At 42.1% G+C, this 16,606-nt stretch overlaps 2 protein-coding genes across 2 annotated transcripts in view; one reads left to right on the top strand and one right to left on the bottom strand.

Moving 5' to 3' along the window:
- The window catches only part of NOL11 (nucleolar protein 11), a 1,613,635-nt gene that overhangs the window by 521,679 nt on the left and 1,075,350 nt on the right, over positions 1–16,606 (top strand). The window lies entirely within an intron of this gene.
- Positions 1–16,606, bottom strand: part of DRG1 (developmentally regulated GTP binding protein 1) — a gene marked incomplete in the record, with an annotated part of 230,452 nt that overhangs the window by 58,761 nt on the left and 155,085 nt on the right. The window contains 1 exon segment of the mRNA XM_044085090.1: positions 15,024–15,193. Within this exon segment, the coding sequence (XP_043941025.1) occupies positions 15,024–15,193 (170 nt within the window).

Below are 16,606 nucleotides of genomic sequence, written 5' to 3'. Positions count from 1 at the left end.
AATGCCCTTGGGCATAGGTTTACATGGTGTAAGTAGCAGAAACGGATGCAATGGCTTATACACTTTGAAACTGTCTTCTATGAAATAGCCTTTCCTTCTGATCCTGCAGCATATGACACTAGTAATTGCTCAGTTTTTCTTAGAACTTTAGTCCTGCTCAAGTAGAATCTTAAGCTGTTTACGTCCAAGGAATGCAGAATTCTCTCCCCCTTGTTCTGTGGATTTGGATAAAAAGCTGGCAGATGAATTGTTTGGTTAAGAGCCACATTGGAAACCACCTTAGGCATAAGGATTTGTCCTCAGAGACACCCTGTCTGGGTAAAATATGATAAAAGGCTCTACAGCCATGAGGGCTTGTAGCTCTGAAACTCCTTGCTGAAGTAATTGCTAGTAGCAGAGCTGGTTTTCCATGATAAGAACTTTAGATCAGCGGTAGCAGCTGGTTCAAATGGAGGCAGGGTGAGCTTTTTCAACACATAATTGAGGTCCCATGCAGGTAATGGTGATCGTCTAGGAGGCCTTAAAATTTTTGGCTCCTCTAAGATACTGCTTTAGTAAAGGATGAGAAAAGATTGGTTGCTCTGTATTGTAATGAGCCGAAATGACAGAGGCATGTATTTTGATTGATGAGAAAGATAAGCCTTTGTCAAGCATCTCAGTTAAGTATTGTAATATCTGAGGAATATTTGGTTCTGCTGTATCAGTTCATTGTGCTGGATTCCAAGCACAGAATCTCTTCCATTTGTCAGCATAAGATTTTCTAGTACTAGGCCTTCTGGCTTCCAAAATGACATCCATCACAGTTTTACTGAGAGGTGTTTGTATGACTACATGATTAGCCATGCTGCCAGGTTCAGAGTCTGTAGTTGATTGTGCAGGATCTGTTTTGCTGAGACAGTAGTTGTGGGTCTTTGAGGCAAGGTCCAAGCTGGGTATTGAGACGCGTTCCTTAGGATTGGGTACCAGTATTGGTGGGGCCAGTCCGGGGCAATTAATATCTTTGGCTTCCCTTGTCTGACTTTTAGGAGGACCTTGGGTAGAAGAGGCAGAGGAGGAAAGGCGTAAACAGATAGCTTTTCTCCAACTGAAAGAGTGTCCACTTTCCATGCTTGTCTGTGATAAGTCCTTGTGCAGAATCTTTTCAATTGATAATTTTGAGGAGAAGCAAATAGATCTATGTCTGGGCTTCCTCATTTCTCTGTTATCATGCTGAAGACTTGTGGATTAGTTTCCACTCCTGAGGATCCATAAGGTTTCTGCTTAAATCATTTGCCAGAGTGTTTTCTTTTCCTGGCAGGAATTGAGCTTGAACATTTATTTGGTAGGTCAAAGCTGTCCCAGTGCCATGGCTAATCTGCAAAGAGGGCATGAGTGTGCCCCCCCCTGCTTGTTTATATACCACATGACTGTGGTGTTGTCCGTCTATCAGTAGATGTCCTGGATTAAGTAAGTCCTTGAAGGCTGTTAGGGCATTTTGAACAGCTAGCATCTCTTTCTGGTTGATATGTAGATGCATTTGTTTTGGTGCCCATAAGCCCCCCCAGGCATAATCTGATGAGTCTGTTAAGGTTTGGCTGGCAGGGGGTAGAGTGAAGGGGCAGTCCCATGTTTTGGTGACATGCCTTTGCCCACCATAGAAACTCCTGCTGCAGGCAGGGAATAAGAGGAATCATTGTTTCCCGACTGTGTGAATGCTGACTCCATAAACTTTTTAGGTACCATTGAAGCTTCCTCATATGCAGTCTTGCATATGGAATTAATAGGATGCACAATGCCATGAAGCCCAGAGCCTGCAGAATTTGTCTTGCAGAAGACTGGGTTTTTGTTGCCATCAGTTTGAAGTAAGTAGTCAGTTGCCTTTGATTGTCTGGCGTGAGGTAAGCCATTTGGGCAGTTGTATCCAAGCTTGCACCCAGGAATGTTATCTTTTGAAAGGGTACCAGTTGTGATTTCTTTTCGTTTACTGTGTACCCTAGGCATGTTAGAAGCCTTTTCACAAACGCCAGGTGTCAAAGAAGAATGTCCTTGTTCTCTGCTTGAATGAGACAGTCATCCAAGTAAGGATATATTTGTATACTTCTTTGTCTGCAAAATGCAATTACTGGTGCCAGGCACTTTGTAAAGACCCTGGGTGCAGTAGATAAGCCAAAGGGCAGTGCAGAGAATTGGTAATGCATTAAGCCAGCCTTGAATCTGAGGTATCTGCTGCACGACTGTCTTATTGAGACATGCAGGTATGACTCTTTTAGGTCTAAAGTCACTAGCCAAGCATTCTTGCCCAGCATGGGCAGAAGCTGCTGCAAATTTTGAATTTTGGAATGTCCAGGTAAGTGATCAAAAATCGATAAATCCAGTATTGGCCGCCAGGCTTTGTCCTTTCTGGGTACCAAGAACAGTCTGTAGTAAAAACCTTGTCCTTTTTCCTGTTCTGGTACTGTCTGAATGGCCCCCATATCCATGAGTGACGTAACCGGTTTCTGTGCCTCTGCCCATTTTTTTTTGGCAGATCCGGCCAACCATTTGCCACTGGCAGAGTGTGAAAATGGAATCTGTATCCCTGTGATACGATGTTTAGTACCCACTTGTCCTAGGTTATTAACTGCCAATTTTGAGCAAAAAGTGCTATTTTTCCCCCTATAGGTGCTGCCAAAGGCGTAAGCAGAGGGAAGTCATTGGGATTGCTTTCTGTAGGTTTGCGCTTTATCTCCTCCAGATTTGGAGGTGGAAGCACCCCACTGCTTTGACCTGTATGAATCTTGCGCCTGGTATCTGGAACCCTTAGGGCATCTGGATTTGCCCCTTTGAGCTCTGGCTGACACAGGAAAGGACCAATTTTTTTTGTAGGCCAGTGTCTACTGAATCTTGGTGGCTGCACTTGTAATAAGTCTTTAACAGTTTACATAGACTTAGCTTCGTCTTGCATTTTCTTTAAAACCTCTTCTGCCTTAATACCAAACAGAGAATCATGCTGTAAAGGTGCATCTAGCAATTTAGCTTTAACATGATCAGGCAAATTTTGTTCCTTTAACCAGGCATGCCTCCTAATTACAGACCCAGTAACTGCAGCCCTGCAGGAGGCCTCTAAGGAATCAAAACCACATTGCAAAGTATGCTTTCCAACTTGTTCAGCTGCATGCAATAATTCCTGCAATTCTTTATTTTCTGCACATTCTGAAATCAACATCATTTTCTGTTTCAGCAATCCCATAACATGTTGTTGGTACTTAAGCATATGAAATTGAAAATTTAAGGCCTTGGTTGCCAATGTATAATTTTTTCCCCATCTGTCTAGTGCCCTTGAATCTCTGTCAGAGGATGTAGGATTGTTTGCTGCTGAGGCCTTAACTCCCTTTGGACCCTGTGAAATTTCAGGATCAGCAGCAGGGTTTCTAAATAAAAATTTATGAGTCAGGGACCCTGTAATATCTGTCAGGCTTACTGGGAGCCGGAGGTAATGAGTCAGGAGTCAAGCTGGACTCCGAAAACACATCATCCACAATGTCTAAAACAGGGGGAATGGCTAAAGGCTTGTGCTGAGGGAGAAGGAAATCCCTGAGCCTCTGTTTTGATTCTGAGAAGTCTTGACTCTCCCAGTGAAAATGCTCCCTCTAGGTATGCAAGGTTTCTCCAAATTAATAATCCTCAGGAGGAGATGCAGACAGAATAGACTCCTCAGCATCAGAATCCTCATAGGGAGGTATAGATAATTCCTGATCAGAAGAGGAATCAGAATAAATAGAAACCTGATCTGAAGATTCATAATCAGTGTCTTGCCTAGACCTCTTATCTGGAGGGGGATGGGAACCCCTGATCAAGGTAATAAGGTCTTCAGCCATTTTGATCATCTGATTTTTAGGCATAGAGGCCTGTGCACGTGGCTCATGCGTCATATTTTTTTTAGTTTTAGAAGTTGCTTTTGTCTTTGGTTTTGCAGCTGTCGTCAGTTTGATATACAAATGTTGAGGTCTGAATACACCCTCAGAAGCCAGTGCCTGCTCAGCGGCTCCGGACCCATCAGAGGGAGATACATCCATCGGTCCAATACCTTGAGTATCTTGTGGCATGCTGGACTCCACATGGGTGTCGGTAGAGGCCTGCGACTCGAAGGTAGCGGTATCAGGGGCTGTGAAAGCGCCTCACTGAGTACCGAGGACTGGCTTAGGAGAAGCTTTGTCGGTTTTGGATCTCGACTGCCTTTCTCTTTCCTTTGTGTTTATGTACTCCGGTAGTCGGATTGCTATCAGACGACATTTCTAGGTGGTTAAATCTGTTTCCAAAATACTTTGATGCAAAAATATACCGACTCTTAATAGTGCGTTGGTCAAATCTAGCACAAAACTGACAGCCAGGCACGTTGTGATCAGGGCCTAGGCAAGGGATACAGTATAAATGGAAATCCTTATGAGGTATTTGCTTCCCACAAGTAATACAATTATTAACTTTTTCTGGCATCAGTAAAAAGCAAGAAAAAAGTTTCCCCAACGGGGTACTTCGCTTTAGTGAAGACGTCAGTTCTGAAACTCAAACTCGAATATTTCAGTAGTTGGCTGACCGGCACTTGCGAAATGCTTCTGCTTCGGGCACCGTGCACGTCGGCTGCATGTTTTATACCCCTGACGTCATGGAAGAGAAGACAGCAACTGACGCAGGACCCAAGACTATGGAATTCAGGCCGACTGATGGCAACCTGCCAGCAGATTACCCAAATGTAATGACTGCAACAGCGAAACACAAAGAACATCAATAATTTCACTAAACATGAGTAAGACACCATCATAACATTTTCTTATAACTTAGTCTGTTTTGCAAATAAACTTAATAGTAACTTCTTATACTTCACATACCCCCCCCCAAAAAAAATATGAGCTATGTAAACTACTCTTTTAGAACTGGTATCTTGCGAGGCACAGGTGACAAAAACTAAAACAAACTTTATAAACAATTAAGTGCATTCACATTCTTGCACTCAAACATAACAACATATTTTGTTACAAGCAAATCTAAACACGAATACATTTCCTTATTAGCACAAAAACGACTCGTTATAATTTGTAATATACATGCCAATCTGTAAAAATTTAAAATCAAACTGTTTAATATCTTGCATATCAGCCTAAAATGTGTGTGTACTACATAATCAGATTTTGACTATTGACCCAACAGCTTTATTTATTCCATCAACCCCCCCCCCCAATTTTCTACATGGGGTTGGGGTGTTTTGCCAACTGCCGCGCCAGTCTTGATTCAGTGTCACTCATGCCTGTCACAGGTCTTCTCTCTAACAATCCAACCACTTCTTGTAGGACGGCCTTGTTTCTTCTTACCTTCTCACGGTTTGTCCCAAATCTTCAGATGCTCTTCTGCCTTATAGGTTCCTATGTAACTAACTAGGCTATCAGCTCAAGGGCCTAAGTAAGCCTAGCCAACAAGGTTCCCTGGCTTATACCACCCAAGAAAGTTAATTTCCTGTGCCCCTATCAAGCAGAGCCACAAAAGTGGTCCCCGGGGTGTATTTCCTATTTTCCAACCACTCAACATTTTTCTTGAAGAGTGTTAATGAGGAACTCTGCTAGACATAGATGGGTAGCTTGTTCCAGAGTATAGGAATTCTCTGGGACAGGAATCTATCCCTCCAGCATGTCCTGTTTATTGTGGTGAGAAGGTTTAGGTCCCTAGAGCGTGTAGCTTGGAGGGTTTGGGATTTCTTTAGGTGTAGCATGTCCAACAGCTCTGGGTTTAACATAGCTTTATATGTTAGCCAGCGATCTCCTTGGAGTAGGCGATATGCTACACAGCAAAGCTGGAGTTTGAGACTATCAATGTAGCATCTGCTTGAGGCCAATAATACTCTGAGGTACTTCTGTGGCCTTTTTTCAGCTGCTGCAGATATCTTGTGAGGTGCATTCCAAAAGGGGTGTTTGTACTCTATAACGGGTCTAATAAGTGCAGAGTAGAGGGGAACAATGACCTCTTTTCCTGGATGAGAACCTTTTTGTGATGAGGTGTGCCACATTGGATTTCCTGACTACTGTGGCGATGTAATTATCAAAGGAGAGACTACTGTCCACCTGGGTCCCAAGGTCTCATCACACCTTCGGCGTTAAGTAGACTGCCGTTTATGTGGTAGTTCATAGGTACAGAGTTTCTACCAAAGGGGGTGACAATGCACTTTTTGGCATTGAGCTTGAGGCCATGCCTCTGACACCAGGCCATTCTGTAGGATGTCCACATCATTTGGGGACTCCACTATGGCTCCCAGTTTGCAGTCAGCTGTGAACTTCTTAGCCAGAGGCCTTCTGTGTTAGCCTGTACTTCAGAGAAGTAGATACCAAACAGGAGAGGTCCCCGGACTGAACCCTGTGGTACTCCACTTGTCACTGGTTTGAAATCAGATTTGGAGTCTGCAACTTTTACAGTGTGGGTTCTGTCAGTGAGCCAGTTGGCAACCCATCTTGTGACGTAGGGATTTATACCTAGTTTAGGGAGTTTAGCTATAATTCCAGAAAGGGGGATGGTGTCGAAAGCCTTGGTGAGGTCAAGATAGGCTGTGTGAACCACCTTACCCTCGTCTATGGCTTTGGTGACTGCCTCAAAGTCTATCAGGTTCAGAAGGCATGATCTTGCCTTTCACAAACCCAAACTGGGTGGGGTCCAGAGTTTGGAGGCTACCAATGTCTTTGTTTATGAGTTCTATGATGATACATTCCATGGCCTTGCAGACCAGGCTCGTCAGGCTAATAGGGCGATAGTTCCCAGATTAGTGGTGGCTCCCCCTTTGTGGAGTGGGATAACTGTTGCTGTGTGCCATTCAGTGGGCACAAAGCCTGACGCGAGACTAGGATTGAACATGGTGCTTAGGTGGGGAGCCAGTTCGTTCTGAAGTTCGTGTAAAATGCAGCCTGGGATGTTGTCCGGTCTCATGGATGCTGTGTTTTTGGTTTTAAAGAGTGCAGCTTTTACTTGCATAGATGTGATTACACGGACTCTGCATTCTTCCTGTATAGATATGGGCCCTTTAGGGGGTGAGAGGGGGTTAAAGTTAGCACTGAACCTATCTGCCAAGATGCTGGCAATATCAGTTGGTTCCGTAATTTTTGTGCTGCTGTGCTGTAACTCAGAGCAGATCTGGGTGTTGCAACTGAGATTCTTGACACAGCTACGAATCCTTTGTGGTTGCCCTTAGAATCAGTGGCGATTTTGTTTTCGTAGCTAGCTTTGGAGGATCTTATAAGGGATATCAGCTTCTTACTGAGGCTAACCAGGGAGCTCCTCCACTCATGGGATTTTACTCTTTTTGCAACAATTTCTTCCTTCTGTTGTAGAGTTTGTTTATGGCAGGGGACCATCAGATTGGCTTCCTTTTTTTGGAGGATAGTGTCTCGGTTCTGTTTGGGATAGCACGCTCCATGCACTCATGTAAGTGCTTATAGAGTGCATTTGTGTAGGATTCACCAGTCATGAAAGCATTGTCCACCTGCATGGATGCCAATGAAGTTTGCCACTTCTGTCTTAAGAATCATGAAGTTGGCTTTGGAGAAATTTTTTACCATTGTCTCCTTAATGGCGGGTGGGGCAGGATGCAGATATCTAGGGTGATTAGCTTATGGTCGGATCTGACCAATGAGGAGTCGATTTCAGGTGTGGAACACCGGTCACTCATGTTGGTAATGACTAGGTCTAGGATATTGTTGCCCCTGGTGGGGGTGTGGATAAGTTGATTCAGGGCATTGGAATTTATGAATTCCAGAAAGTGTTAAGCGAAGGAGTTAGTACAGGAGTAGTTTTCCCAGTTAATGGTGGGGTAGTTGAAACCGCCCATTATTTGGGTGTTTGGTTGAACCCTAATATTTTCCAGCATATCAAGAAAAGAGGAGTGGGAATCCTGAGGCATGGTGGGGGATCTGTAGCAAGTGACAATTTGGATTGCAGTTTTGCCCATGTGCCCGAAACACTAATCTGGTCTCTTCAACAATGTCTCTAACTGAAGCTACTCTGGGCTTCTATTCTAATATCCTCAATTCGTCTGTTCCACAGTGCGCATCCTACCACCAGTCTAAGGCACTTCAACTCTAGATTCAACAGCTCTGCCTTTACTACCAGTGTTTCTGTACCATACAGTAGCACTGTTCACACTACTGTTTTGTACACCTTACTTTTCGGATTCTTTAGCATTATTCTGTTATACACCAACAGTGACACTGTTGGCTGCAGCCTCTCTGACTCTAGCTTTGGCCTCATTCAGACTTCCTTTCTCCTCAACCACCCCCACCAGGTACTTGAAGCCCTTCACCTATTCTGCTACTTTCCCTTCTCTCTCAATGCTCAGCTTCTTCTGATTTCCCACATTTGCTGCCATTACAACCATCTTATCTGTACTCCCTTTCATCCCACGTGCCTTCAGTTTTGCATTCCATTCCCCTATCCTTTGCTCAAGTTCTTGCCCAGAGTCTGGACCTAATGCCACATTGTTTGCATACAGCAACTTTGCTGACCTGTCCCCTCCACCTTGTTTGTTAATTTAGTCCATCACCAGTATGAACAGCAGTAGGCTCAGAGCTGAACCTTGGTGCACACCCTCTCCCACTGGAAACACCTCTGAAATAGAATACTGTTCTTGAGTCACTGGATCCTTATACATAGCCTGTAAGTATCATACTAATGTTTCTAGGACTTCAAATCAATGCACAATTGTCCAAATCAGCTTTCTTGGGACCCTGTCATATGCTTTCGTCAAGTCTAGGAAAGCCCAGTTGGACTTTCTCATTTCTAACTTCTTTTCAATTCTCTCTTTCACTGCAAACATTGGGACAGTTGTGCTGCTTTCTGCTCTGAATAAGAATTGCTCATCTCCCATCTTACTTTCTACTACACTATATATCTGTTTATCCACACCACCACCAGGATATTCATGCAGGGACAGGAATTTGACATTGCTGAACTTCCCACACTTGTGAACACCTCCTTTCTTCTTGAACACTGGCACTAGTACGCTTATTCACCAGTCATCTGGGATATGCCTTTTCCTCCATACTGCTATTTGTACCCTCAAGGTCCATTACTCTGCTATCTCAAACATCTTTATCAAAACTGCTGTGACATCGTCTGAGCTTTCCCTGACTTCATTTTCCTTAGTGCTGTTCTTACTTCTTCTTGGGTGAACTCCTCTTCTTTCATTGTAGCCTGCGTCTGCGGCAGTACAGCTTCTGTTGGGTTTTTTCATTCAGAAGCTGCTTCCATCTGCCTTTGATGTCCTGTGGACTGGTGAGCAGGTTGTTGCTGGCATCCTTTATGAAGGGTTGTTCCTTTATGAAGGGTTGTCTTATCTTTCTCTTTTTTTCTCGCAACCTGGTAAAGAGTTTTTGTCCCAATTACAAAGTCATTTTCCAGATGCTGGTAGAGTACCTCTGATGTCTTTACCTTTACAATTGCAAATGCGTCTATTAGAAAAGCAGTATTCATTTATCTTAACAGTTTCACTAAATTATCCTTCAGCTTGTTTGCTTTGAAGAAAAGCACTTCAGCTATACTAAGTCTATGAATCTACCCTTCTGATTGCCACATTTCTGTTTATACTTAGAATGCATACAAACTCCAAGTAACTTGTACTTACCATCTCTAGTATGAACTAGTCTCTAAAATATTTCTTGCTAAACACTTATACAACCTGTTACCTACTGCACTGCCAGGCTCTGTGGTATTTGTGATGTATGACCCAAAATCAATGTAGTGGCTTAGTGCTGAACAGTCAGGCAAGGTATGATGCATAGGCCCAGCTTACTCCAACTTGCCCGTCACAGTGGGTGGATGGTGGTGGTGGTCCTGCTCAATCTGCACCATTGCAAATGGAGGTCTGCATGGCACCAATTGCTGTAGAATTTGGGCAATGCAGACTCGTTAATGCCAATACAGTGACAGCACTCTTCAGTGGGTCTGCATGTACTTGTCAAGTGGGGGGGGGGGTCCAAGATGCCCTCCCCACCCCAAGGCAATCTGGAGTGTCTACACACAAGCCTACAGAGGTGGGATATTAGGGACAAATGTAAACCATCCTTGATGGTAGTCTGTATGGCAGTCTTGCCACGGGACTGCTGTTACTTTGATGGGCAATAAATGGGCAATGGTAGCAGAGGAATGGTCAGCAACAACGCAGACCAAAAAGGATGCAGAAAAAAAATCTAAAGCATAAATGTTAGTTTTATTAATACTGAAGACAAAACTTCAAAAGTGTACCATAATACACATGTTTTTTGGGAACAGAACCAGTTTGAAAGAACTTTGCCATACAATACAGATCTCTATACTTGGTAATATGGAAACTTACAAAAAAATCGAGGATTAGTATTCTAAGGCTGATTGGACAAACAGATCAGTGTGCTCACAGTAAATGGAGCATTCTTCACAAGAACAAGCTTAGTCGTTAGTTTTCTTGATGCTGCTAACTGCAGAGTTTAAAATATTAAAAAAAAAGTTATTTAACATCAGTAAACTGCTCCATGGAGGAAAACACAATGCACTACAAAAATAAAAATAAATCTTACAAATTTTGCTGCTGTGAGCGAAACAAACAGCTCCATGGCATATACTGCCAATTATTTACCTGTTCAGCAACATCCCCGGTTATATAATTCCTCGCAAATCTGTGAAACAACATATACTTCAAATGTGAAGCAAACTTTTACACATTTTATCCAAGTTGACTCAAACCATGTAAAGTAGAATTAACAGAAAAGATGAACATCAGACAGTACACGGGCCTTCAATGACCCAAACTACCAGGCCACAGCCGAAGACATTTATAGAAGACAAGACTTTTTTTTAAATAAGGTCACTATATAATTAATAATCCATTCAAGTGTGTGGTTAATGCAGGATATTTACCCACACCCAGTCATGGATTCCTGCTAAAATAACAGTCAACAATTAAACAATTCATCTTCCCAGTGGCTTTTCAAAATATATAGGTAACTAGGGGTTTAAGCCACCATGTCTGTTCCCTTCAACTGATGGGAAAACTTTTCAAACAAAATCTACAAAAGCAGCTCCAGAAACATACAAGATGTACTTCAGTTAAAATATTGAGTTAAAAGCCATCTGAATGCATCTATACTTGCTCAGTATGGAATGGCTGCAGAGTGACCACCAAAAAGTTACTGAAGTAACAGGAAGAAAAAAAGAGTCTGAATAGCCATATGAACAGATGAAATTTTCTTGGGTTGGGGACTGGCAAATTCTGTCAGTACGTTCAGGTGGCATCCAATGAATATATAAAAACTCCAAAATCCAAGATACAAAAAACTGAGAAATTAAAACAAAAACAACTGGCAACTTCACTGAAGACTGAATCCACAAAGTTTAATGAAGCGCTTTTCGTCCAAAAACTTCTCTGAACTTCACCTGATACTAACATTTACAAAAATCAAGTTTAGTCATGTTTAACCATGATTAAAATCAGCTGGTCTCTCCATCTTAAAATTTAAAGGAACAGTAGTTAAAATAGCATTGTGAACATAATATGCATTTTCCTGTTCTTTAAAACTGCCTTATTTAACAAGCAAATGAATACACTTACCGCAGCAGCAATATGATGAAAATCATATACGAAAATTGTGCAAAAATGTAGTCTCCTCGTTTATCTAACCTTACATTATAAACATTTTCAAGTAAATAATCAATAAAACATAATTTCTGTAATGTTGTTACTACAGTATTTCATCTCATTAAGCTTTTCAGTTTTAAACAGCATACATATGTCGTTCAATCTTAGAAAGTTATAAGCATAGAGACGAATTTGCCAGAGCAATTCCAACTTTTCTAATAAGGTGAATGGACCCCCTCTTGGATTACTGTCCACTTGATCAAGTAACCAGAATTTAAATGCATGTTTTGGATATTGTTCTATATGCTTTGCTAAAGCATTGTCCAGTTTGTGTTTATTAATACAATATATATGTTCGTATATGCGGTCTCTCATTCTACGCTCTGTTTTACCGACTTAGAATGAAAAACAATTTTGACAATTAGCCACATATACGTTCATTTTGGAGTTGGAATTAACTTTTCTTGTTACTCAAATGTGTGTTATGTGCGGTGATGCACCTACATGAATGTATTTGCAATAGGGGCAAATACCACATTGTTTCATCCCTATTGCATATGATTGGATCCTGCACTCACCTTCAAATATATTCTTGAGTGTTCTACCCTTCCTAGTAATGAATCTTGGTTTTGTACACAATTTGTCCACTATTAGTTTGTCCTGTAACAGAATATTCCAATTTTTTTTATCAGTATGTTTTTTTATGTGACAATAATCAAGGTTAAAAGTTGTAATATAGCTCATTGTGAAATCAGTTGATCACTGTTGCCAACTGTGATTGCAGTTTCCTTCTCATATCTTCACATAACTTCTTCTGCATGTCGAAGATATGAACAGCCACATCCAATAGAAAGCATGTCACATGGGTTACATAACAATGTATGAATAGAGTGTATACCCGATACAAAACACACCCTCCAAAAGCAGTCAAGAACATGGTAGTCTTTATTTGGAGGGCAACTCCTTTGACTATACTAGGGACTCTCAAGGGCTGTTGCCACTACAAATGCATCAGCTAGGGGAGCTCTGCTCAAGTGGCTCATCCTTTGCGGAGGTGGAGGGACTTGTCCTGTCTCCTACTGATAGTGACAAACAGGAAATGAGAACCCAATGTGGTGGAACTTAAATCCATTTTTCATCAGCAGAGAACCACCAAGAGAGGCAGGTGAAGTGCAATGGATAGCCTCCTGTAAGGTTTCCATCTCACAGCAGGCTGGGTCAATTGCTCATGACCCCTTTTGGCCTGAAAACTCCAAAACCTATCCAACCTTGGGCAGACTGGGGAGAACTACTTCAGGTCAAGCCTCTCCTTTCATTCAAACATAACCCAGAGTGGGAGACTGTTTAGATACCTTGCCTCCTCCAAAGAGAATTCTGGGAGGACTCCTTCCAGTGGTCAATAAAGGTATCTGATCTGGAAATCACAGATCAAAGTTGCACCTAAAAGTGGTCAGGAATGAGCTTTGTTTAATTTGGATAGGGAGCTTGCTCCAAAGTAGTGGTATCCTCTGACAGGTACCAGTTCCTCCAAACCAGTTACTGTTGCAGAAGAGGTTTAAGCCCCTGGATCACATAGTTGACACCCGCAAGTCAAGTGATATTGGGAATAAGTTTATCAATAATGGGTTGGAAGTTGCCTTGTATACTCGACAGTTCACCCCTTAGTCCGTTAAGACCAAAGAATGACAGAGGGCTTTGAGGCTGTCCATATAGAACATATTGTTTAGGCCTTGTATCCTTTTTGTAAGCTCTGAGCATTCCAGTCTCACCTGGACAGATGCATGCCAAAAGTAGTATAATACTGAATGACTGAGTAAAAGGGTGTAAAGACATCCCAGGATCTAGAAGCAATCCCCTTGTTTACAATCTGTTGAATACAGAAGGACTTCCTTATCAAAATGAACACATGCTGGTCAAATGTTAAGCCACTGTCCACACACGTTCTCAAATCAAAAACTACTGGATCAACTCTTAGGGGTTCATTGTCAACGTGATAGTACCCTGGGGGGGTAGACTTTCCAAAAGCGGCAAAGCATGGTCAATTAGCTTTGGTCCAGGAGACTGGCATCACTTTTTTGGGACAAACTTTGTAGGATTGGCAGTCTTCTGGGGGATTCAATTACTGCACTTAACTTACAATCATCTGCAAAATTAGCCAGAGTTCACTGGCACTGACTTTTACTTCTCAGAAGATGAACAGAAGAGGTCCCTGCACCGAACCCCGAGGGACTCCACAGGTGACTGGTCTTTCTGCAGTGGTAGCATCCCCTACTTTGACCTCCTATATACACAGTGAGCCAGACAGCATTTCCAGATGAAGGGGTTTATTCCTAGTTTACTAAGCTTTACTACTGTGGTTTGAGTGGAGAACTGTATCAAAAGCCTTGGCCAGGTTAAAGTAGGCAGCGTGTATAGTTTTATCTTCATTCACTGTTTGGTGACTCTTATTTAAAAAAAAAAAAAAAAGTTTTGAGACATGAAGGTCAAGAAACTCACCTGGAGATCAATGCTCAAGAGGCAAGTCCTGGTGTCTACATCAAGAACATATAAAATGTTTTATCGGTGACCTGATCATAAAGTTCCATGAACTGCAAAGAAATATTATCTGCTCCATGAATTATCACTTTGAGAAAAGTGTAGGAGCACATGTTTTAATGGCTTTCAAAACCTTTGAAAACCAGTAAAACATTTAGCACTGTCAACAGACAGCAAACAAGCAATGTACTCCTCTGTAGAACAGTGACACTTAATTTGTGACATTTTCTGCTTGCAAGTGGCAAAGTGACATAGCTTTTAAAAGCAATTTTACCCCAATCTGTTCTCTGCCAGCCATCACTGCCCACTGTCAATCACTAGCGGTAGACTTGTACTTAACAGCACTTAGGTGTGTTTGGCAAACTTTTAAACGTATCCCTAAGCATTAAGGCTGGTGCTGAAGCTAGAAACATGCTCAAGTACTTCTTTTTCATGATTCCAGAGGAAAACCACTATGTTCCATGCACTACAAAGCTAAACCTATACCTACCCTTTCATTTTAAGAAAATTAAAACAGAAAAATTCTAAATCACAATGCAGTTGTTCAATGGGTACTTGCGCAGTTTATTCCAAAAAGGGTATTACACAAAACTGCTAGTTTCATCTCGTCATAATGTAGGGCACCAATCTGAAAAACTTCATAATAATGAAGTTCTTTCCTTGTTCTCTCAATATTCAGCAGCTTCATCTCTGACAAATCCAACTACCAAAGGTGTCTTCTTCCGACACTGTAGATGGTAAAAACACTTTCGTCACCATACATAGAACAGTGTTCGAAATCTCATACCCCTACCCACATACTACAAATCTATGTTGAGGAGAGATCCGAAATAGCTCTGAACCACTGCATACAAAGTATCACCCCATGCCCACCCCCAACAGATATACTTACAGTAGAGGTGAGGTTGATGCCACCTTTATCTTTCTTTTTAAAGCCAATATTAGGAGGTTGCTTGTTCAAACGGAGGCCAAATCCTTCAAGTTCATTCTCGATTATCTTCTTGTGACCCAAAGGTTTCAACACGTCTAGTACAATGAGGATAAGGTTACATGTTCGAGCAACTGGAAGAGAAGAAATGCATGTCAAGTCAAATTCAACCATTCATTTCCTGGTTAACAAGGCAAAACCCTTACTTTACACAATCCTGTTTGAAAAGGATCATAAAGCCTTACTCCACAAACAGCCTGCACCTCAAATGCATACCTCTACAACTCAATGGCTGAACTAAACTCGAAAAGAATAAGTTACAGCCACTTTCCACAGCCTTCTCCATAAACCAGTGGAACTTGAACAAATGAAAGCTCTGACAGCATAAACTGCAGGTTAAACAGTTTCTAAATGATCTACACCAAACAGACCTCATTTCATGTTCACAACACATGCCTACTGAATGCAAGTTTTATTCAGCACTTGCAATACCTGTATGCTATACTCCTGCCCTTTGATTTGCACAAACTATCCCCTCTCCAGATGGTACAGTGTACACCACATCTCATTTCCTATAAGCCATTTCATGCTGAAACGGTGGTCTGAAGTTTCAAAAAGGTAGAGGGCTCCATCAGTTCACTGGAAACAGCTCCTTGGTCTCAGTGTGATGTAGAAGTCAGGGCTAATATAAGCACCCATTTTCATGCCAAAACATGGATATGCTCTGCATTCTCATGTAGAAATACAGAGCAAAAGCTGATTTACGGCTAATCAAATCTTTTTCTAAGATGTTTAGTAACCATTTGCAGTCACCATTTTCACTATTAACACCTTCTATGGGACTGGTGCAATGGACACTGATCTTTAGGGAGCAGGCAGAGCACCTTCTATGGGACTGCTACAATGCACATCGATCTTCAGGGAGCAGGCAGAGCACCTTTTATGGGACTGCTACAATGCACACAGATCTTCAGTGAGCAGGCAGTGCACCCTCTATGGGACTGGTGCAATGCACACTGATCTTCAGTGAGCAGGCAGTACACCTTCTATGGAACTAGTGCAATGGACACTGATCTTCAGGGAGCAGGCAGAGCACCTTCTATGGGACTGCTACAATGCACGTTGATCTTCAGGGAGCAGGCAGAGCACCTTCTATGGGACTGCTACAATGCACACCGCGATCTTCAGGGAGCAGGCAGTGCATCTTCTATGGGACTGCTACAGTGCACACTGACCTTCAGAGAGCAAGCAGTCCACCTTCTATTGGACTGCTGCAATGCACGCTGATCTTCAGAGCGCAGGCAGTACACCTTCTATGAGACTGCTACAATGCATGTTGATCTTCAGAAAGCAGCTGATTTCCAGTGAGTTTTGGGCTGCCTGACCCAATATGTGCTAGGAATCCAGTAAACTAGACTGGACACCCATGTACACAGACCTCAATTTTAACTTACAGCAGCCTTTTTTTTTTTTTTTTTTTTTTTTTTTTTTAAATACAGTAGGCTTCTACTTAACTACAGAGATTTATGTTATTGAACTGGGATATA

This window comes from Protopterus annectens, chromosome 10.part0 (genome assembly GCF_019279795.1).
Source record: "Protopterus annectens isolate FY-2018-M chromosome 10.part0, PAN1.0, whole genome shotgun sequence".
NCBI lineage: Eukaryota > Metazoa > Chordata > Ceratodontiformes > Protopteridae > Protopterus > Protopterus annectens.
The sequence above is the reverse complement of the archived record's forward strand: the minus strand, read 5'-3'. Positions and strand labels throughout refer to the sequence as shown.